At 30.0% G+C, this 6522-nt stretch overlaps 1 protein-coding gene across 1 annotated transcript; it reads left to right on the forward strand.

Moving 5' to 3' along the window:
* The first annotated feature begins 3036 nt into the window (after positions 1 to 3036).
* On the forward strand, positions 3037 to 4249 carry LOC139100547 (arylalkylamine N-acetyltransferase-like 2). Its single transcript, XM_070653169.1, has one exon. The coding sequence runs from the start codon at positions 3427 to 3429 to the stop codon at positions 4066 to 4068; it is 642 nt and encodes a 213-aa protein (XP_070509270.1). The 5' UTR covers positions 3037 to 3426; the 3' UTR covers positions 4069 to 4249.
* Positions 4250 to 6522: the final 2273 nt, after the last annotated feature.

Consider the following 6522-nt stretch of genomic DNA (forward strand, 5'->3'; position numbering starts at 1 on the left):
ATGAACTGTTGCTGATTTACTTTTGGCATGAAATTGATTCGAACTTTTAATTTAACTTTGTTAAATGCTTGAAATTTAATTGATTTAAGACTGTGGATATTTTGATAATTTAAATAGGTCACAATGGGGATTGAGCATGAAGGAATTAATTGCCTAATCATTGTTGTAGCATAGAAGAAGTTTGCAATAAAGTAGGCAATTTACAGTTATAATTTCTGGTAGTTCATAGATTCAATGTTTAACAAGAATCGTGCAGCCTGTGGCAATTTACTGTAGATATTTGATGATTTAGCAGACATTCAGAAGTAAATTTGGATAATTTATTGAAAAATATCAAAAAACCGTTAATCTTAAAATTTGAATATTTGAAAACCATACAACAGTTTGTAGATTTTTATGGAATTGTGTGGTTCTCAAAATTCAAAATAAAACCGTTGAGAAGCAACAAATTGATAGAAACTTAAAAGAGAATCATTAAATGAGACAGAACGCGTCATATTTCATAATTTCTGTGAATTTTACTTGCATTGTATTAGTCTATACAATAATTCCCATTAAACAGCTGTTGCTATGCAATCTAAACGATTACTCATCTTCCGCGAATGCTACGTCTATGTGATTCCGTCTACCTTAGTAATTAAATTTACAACTTTATAGAAATAACCGTTTTCAAGGTCAAATGATGAATTTCTTCTGTCTGTAAATGAACACAGCCCTAGATATGTACAAGCCACAAGTCACATAGTACATTTTTCCTAATAAATTGTTTTTCTAAATTAAAGTCGATTGATTCGCGATTGAAAATAAAAATTTATAGCTCAATTGGATCACTTAAAGCTCAACAACAATTTATTGCCTTTTTATGTTTATGATAAGGTTCAGATTATTAATTTTTGGAGACAATTTAATTGATTATTGAGCTTATAAATTGGTTGTGATTCCGATTATAAAAGCACTAGAATAAAACTGGATTTGATGGATATACAAAAAAAAAGTTTGATTTGTATTTTCACAATGTTAAACCAGTATGTCATCAGTTACGGACGTTAACCTTTAATAATATGGAAATGGAATAGCGATCAGGTCTATTTAATTATATGTAGGAACATGGCAACAACTCTATGTTCATTTTTGACTATATTGATTTCCCATAAGTGTTACGATGATAATAGTTCAATGAACGACATTTTCTTTAAGATAATCACATGCTGTGTAGCACGTGACGTTCGACATGTGGGAAGAAAAGAATGGAAAAGAATTTTTGTAGGCTTCAAGGTCGTACCTTCATATGATTTATATTTTATTTGTGTAGACCCGTGTAGACACTTTTCAAGATCAAGATCAAGTCAAAATATATCATTAAGTACCAAAAGTAATAAATTCATCAAAATATTCTCCAAAATCGACTTCAAATCACAAAATCTTGCTTTATAGATGACAATGGTCGTTATTTTTTGAAATACACTAACACAATGAAAACTAGTGATATGTAAAATATGTAGAAATATGTAAAATATGTAGTGATATGTAAAATATGTAGTAATATGTAAAGTATGTAGTAATGTGTAAAGTATTTAGTAATGTGTAAAATATGTAGTAATGTGTAAAAATTCAAAATATTTTTGGCAGTTATGATTCTAGCTTGCATTTTTCTAACCGATTTCTGAAATTCAAACTTATGTTAATGTTTTACGTCAAAAGCAAAGATTCAAGCCTGCATTTTAGATGTCCAAGCCTGCAGTTTTGGACTAACTCTACAATATATTAATATTTTGGGATAATTTTGAGGAAAAATTCGTAATCAAAATTGTATTGTCCTCACAAACCTATCCCAATGCCTATACCAAAACCCCATCCCATGCACAAGTATCCCCCAGAAACTATACCCAATCGAAAGTGAAATTCCAGACTCTTAATTTATTCCTATGAACTCAATTTTTGTCAGTTCGTTGACACATATATGCAAGAAATGATGAAAAGAACAGACGCAAAAAAACTGGAAATAAGGACGATGAGAGACGCAATTGAATTTTCAGGAGAGCGTCACTAACACATCCACAAAAGCGTCTCCCTTTTCTATTTTCACAACTTGAATGAAACATTACACAAATAATGGATGTACAATTTGCAAAAATGTGACGTAAAATCATAGTCGCGTAGTCTAGCATTTTTCTTTTTGTTGGCTAAAGATGAGACATGCCAAAAAAGGGGGAAAGTTGTGAATTTTTCAAGAGAGAGGGAAATGAGAGACATGCGTAAATTACCTCATCGATTATCGTTACTGTTTACATCGTCTGCCTGCTTGTTTGATTTACTCAAAAAAATGTCAAAAAAATATTTTTTTCTTATCTTAACAAGCCATGATTACATTTTGGCAGTAGATTTCACACATTTGTGTATGAAGTTATCAAGAAAAACTGACGAATTTATTTGACATTTTATCAATATGCTTGATTCAATGACTTGTTGTTGTGAGTTAATGTGATAAATCTGCTTGTGATTATCTCATAGTAGGCTCAGGAATGTGTACAACTTGTTGTGGGAATAAAAGACAAAAGCGAAGATTATTGGAACATATGGTAGGCTAGAATTGAAGTTTCGAATCATGAACCCGAGTAGCACATGCGAAATGCTTTGAAGAGACTCAATATAGCTTCTACTAGACTAACATAGGTAACTAATGCTTGCTAACCATTGAAAACACTCAAGATTTTCTGTCCATTAAACACCTATGCATGACTATTTAATTTACATCATAGTAAACAGAAATGTGATTTGTCACATGAACATTTTCATTCATTCGTAGCTGCATGAATGATAAATCATAATGAAACCACGTGTTGAGGGCATTTCTACTTAACGTATTTTTAAAATTTAAATAAAAGCTTTGAAGCTTTTGAAAATTTTTTTGAGCTTTTCATTGTACTTTTCAGTCTGATTTTAATGTTTTTAGCAGTTTTTAGTTTTACTTATAGACAAACTTGATATCTTATTATTGACAGCATATGAGTCTTATCTCTAGTTCCATCTAGATAATTGATGAAAAGATAATAAAGTGAGGATTTTTGGAACCAAACTATCATTAATCGTATTGCAAATAGATATTGCGTCTGCTTCCATTGTGAGTTACTAAAAGTCAAATAACGGAATACAGTAAGCAGTGCTTCACTAAGTAAATAACTGTAACGGTCGCCAATAAATTGATTTTCAATTTCATACCTAACACGTTGGTTACTGTGTAAATAAAAACAAATATTAATCCCTAGTCAGCTGTCGATGTTCTCATACGGAATCTAAATTATTTTATTAGATTTACCTAATCTAAGCTAGTAATTTAAGCAGTCAAAAGTTGAATCTGGAAGTGACAAGTTGCAAAATAGGAAAGTTATAAAGTTGTAAAAGATCCAGTAAAATAAAAGTGAAATCATGTCAATCAACATAACAATTCGTGTAGCTAAAAGTGCTGACCATGATGCAGTATTGAAATTCATTCGTGAACATTACTACAAAGAAGAACCAATCACGATTTCACATCCAGAGCCAGGTCATACAGTTGATGATGAGATTTTCTCAATGTCCCATATTGAGCATGACACAATTCTAATGGCATTTAATAGTGATAATGATGAAATTGTTGGAATTTTAATTGCTGGACCGATTGAGTTAGGCGATGCAGATGTCATGCTTGAGGATGCTAAAAAGGCTAGCAAAAAATGGGGTGACATATTGAGACTACTTGCTTATATTGAGAAGAAAGCCGATGTACTCGGTAGATTCAACCTTGACACAGTTCTGCATTGTCACGTGTTAACATCACATAAAAAGTATCGCGGCAATGGAATTGGACAAAAGCTATTCGAATATTGCTTTGAGAATGCAAGAAATTTAAATTATAAGCTTATGTCTACCGATTGTACGAGCATATTTACGACTAAAATTGCTGAAAAATGTGGGATGGAATGTATATCCACAGTAACATATGATGAATATAATGAATTACTTGGTGAACGTTTGTTTCAACCACAAGAACCAAACTTTGAAATTAAAACTTTTGTGAAGAAGCTTTAATAAGGAAGATAAATGGAATTGGGAATGGGAAAATGTTCGTGGCTTTTACAGGAATTCGAAATATTTATTGTGTTTGATGTATAATTGTTGGAACTAGGAGTAGTTAATTTATTTAGCGTTATGACTAGCTTCCATTAGGCAACTTGAATGTATTATAATAAAAATTATTTAAATTGTATATTAGAAATCAGTACGAATATGCTATAAGCAGCATGTGTCTTCCTTTAATTCTAGTGGATTTCTTAAATATTCTCCGAAATATTAAGCATCCATGTCCTGCTCGCACAATGATGATTCAACAATATTGGTTTCAGTGATCTTGATATACGCTTGAATTATTTTATCCTTCAATCGTGCATGTTCTTCAGGATCCAGTAACATCCAGTCATCAGTTTGCATAACACCTTTTAGATCACTAAAGACAGAAATTAGGGATGAAAAACTGAAATAGCTTAATTGTATAACTTATTACTTAACAATGAATTCAATTATCTCGACTTCCGAGTCTTCCAGTCCCTGTTTATGGGCAAAAATAAGGTATTGGACAGCATTATCTGGACGTAATGAGTTCATTAAATTTTTAGATACAGTGGCTTCTAGATCAGTGAATGAGTATTTTTTTGCAGCAATTAGTAAGTCCTTGATGTTTTTACATGTTCCTTTGATATGTCCAGTATATAAATAGTAGAGTAAGTCTTCCAAAATGTCAGCTCTTTCCGGTAAATTTATTGCAGAGAATTTCAATGGACTTGAAGCAAGTTTCTTACGAAAAAACTCATTCCTAGACAATACAATTTTGTGAGTATGGAACTTCCTGTCACATGATGAGATAACTACACAGTCCGAGTATATTTTATTGTTATAATATTCTGCAAATTCGCAAGTCTAAAATTGAAAAATTCAGTTTAAAATTAATATAAATTAAGTTGGATTAAATGCAGTTCGTTAACTTACTTCAACTTTTAATATTTTCATTTTAAATAGGAAGATGATAGCTTATCAATAATTAAAGGAATCAATTATTGTAACTTGGAAAATTTCCAGCAAGAAATGTAAACAAAAACAGTTATTATAGTTTAACGGATATTCAAAATTTAAATTCTGATAAAACCATAGTATTTGCCCTTTGAACTTTTTTCAAGATTTTAAATTCAAAAAATACGTTATTTACGAGTTTTAATTATTTCACCTTGGTTTATATTATTCACTGTATTATTTATGTCGTACTTTAGTTTCCTTATTGTTATTGCAAACAGGAAACAAATAAAAATAACTTTTTTTTTCATAAAAAAGATAATAAATTTTTTATGAACTTCACTGCACTTTTATTGCTAGAAAGTTTTATAACTTCTAAATAAAACTATCCACGATCGCAATATAGAATCTCTTGTTTTTCTATGTGCACACTAAAGTATAATTAAGTGACTTCAAGTTGCATGAAAGTTTTCAGAAAAAACCGTTAAATATTTGAATTTCAAAAAATCGTTTGAAATTTGAATTTGAGAAAACCGTTGAAAATTTGAATTTTAGAAGACCGTTAAAATTTGAATTTCGAAAATCCGTTTAATGAATGATTTAATACTTGAAAGATACATTCCTATTTAATTTAATTACTAAATAAACCCACAAACTCCTCGCTGAACTGTTTTTTTTATAAAGTATACAGTTATTCTTTAGTTCCTGAATTTCTTTTTTTTTAGTTCCACGTTAATTACAAACTTTAAACAACATGCTGACGGAACAAAAGTAAAGCTCTAAATTAATTTTCACCAAAATGATTTTACAAGTTTCAATGCAAACAAAAAAAAAGAAAGGAAACGAAATCACAGTGCAAGTCTTTGAAAGCAGAAAAATTCTGGTTTTATGGAAAAGTTGAAAAAGTTTTTAATTAATTCATCTGGCGATGAAAAAAAAAGTAACAACATGAGGCACACAACAAAATTGTTAAAACTATCGCTTGCAGAATTTTTTAATTAAATTTTTTATATCCGTTTCTAAAGGTTAAAAAGGACTTTTTATAGGTAAATTAACTTTTTCAATTTATGGCAATTTAAATTTTCAATTGCAAATATACTTTAATGTAGCCACAATATGGATATTCTCGTAATCATTGTCAAAGAGAAACAAACATTCAATACCTTTGTAAACAAAAACTGCACGATTCCCCCACACAAATACATATTTCAATTTCAATATGTAGCAAAGGAAAATCAATGCTTTTGAAAAAAAAAATTGGTGAATTATTTCTGGAACATGATAACGAGTTATTTGATATCGCGACATTTTCCAATCTATATCAGCAGATTTGCGAGAAAAAAATAACGAGGAAAAGTTGAAAATTGTCCATATGTGTCCATTGAAAAGCGCAGAGAATTCAAATATGATTTAATATGAAAACCATACAAATGTTTTTCGTATTCAAATGTTGTGAGGTTTTCAATGTGATTTTTGAAT

The sequence above is a fragment of the Chironomus tepperi genome, unplaced genomic scaffold, assembly GCF_022539635.2.
Source record: "Chironomus tepperi strain 1889 unplaced genomic scaffold, CSIRO-AGI_Ctep_v1 contig_67, whole genome shotgun sequence".
NCBI classification, from domain to species: Eukaryota; Metazoa; Arthropoda; class Insecta; order Diptera; family Chironomidae; genus Chironomus; species Chironomus tepperi.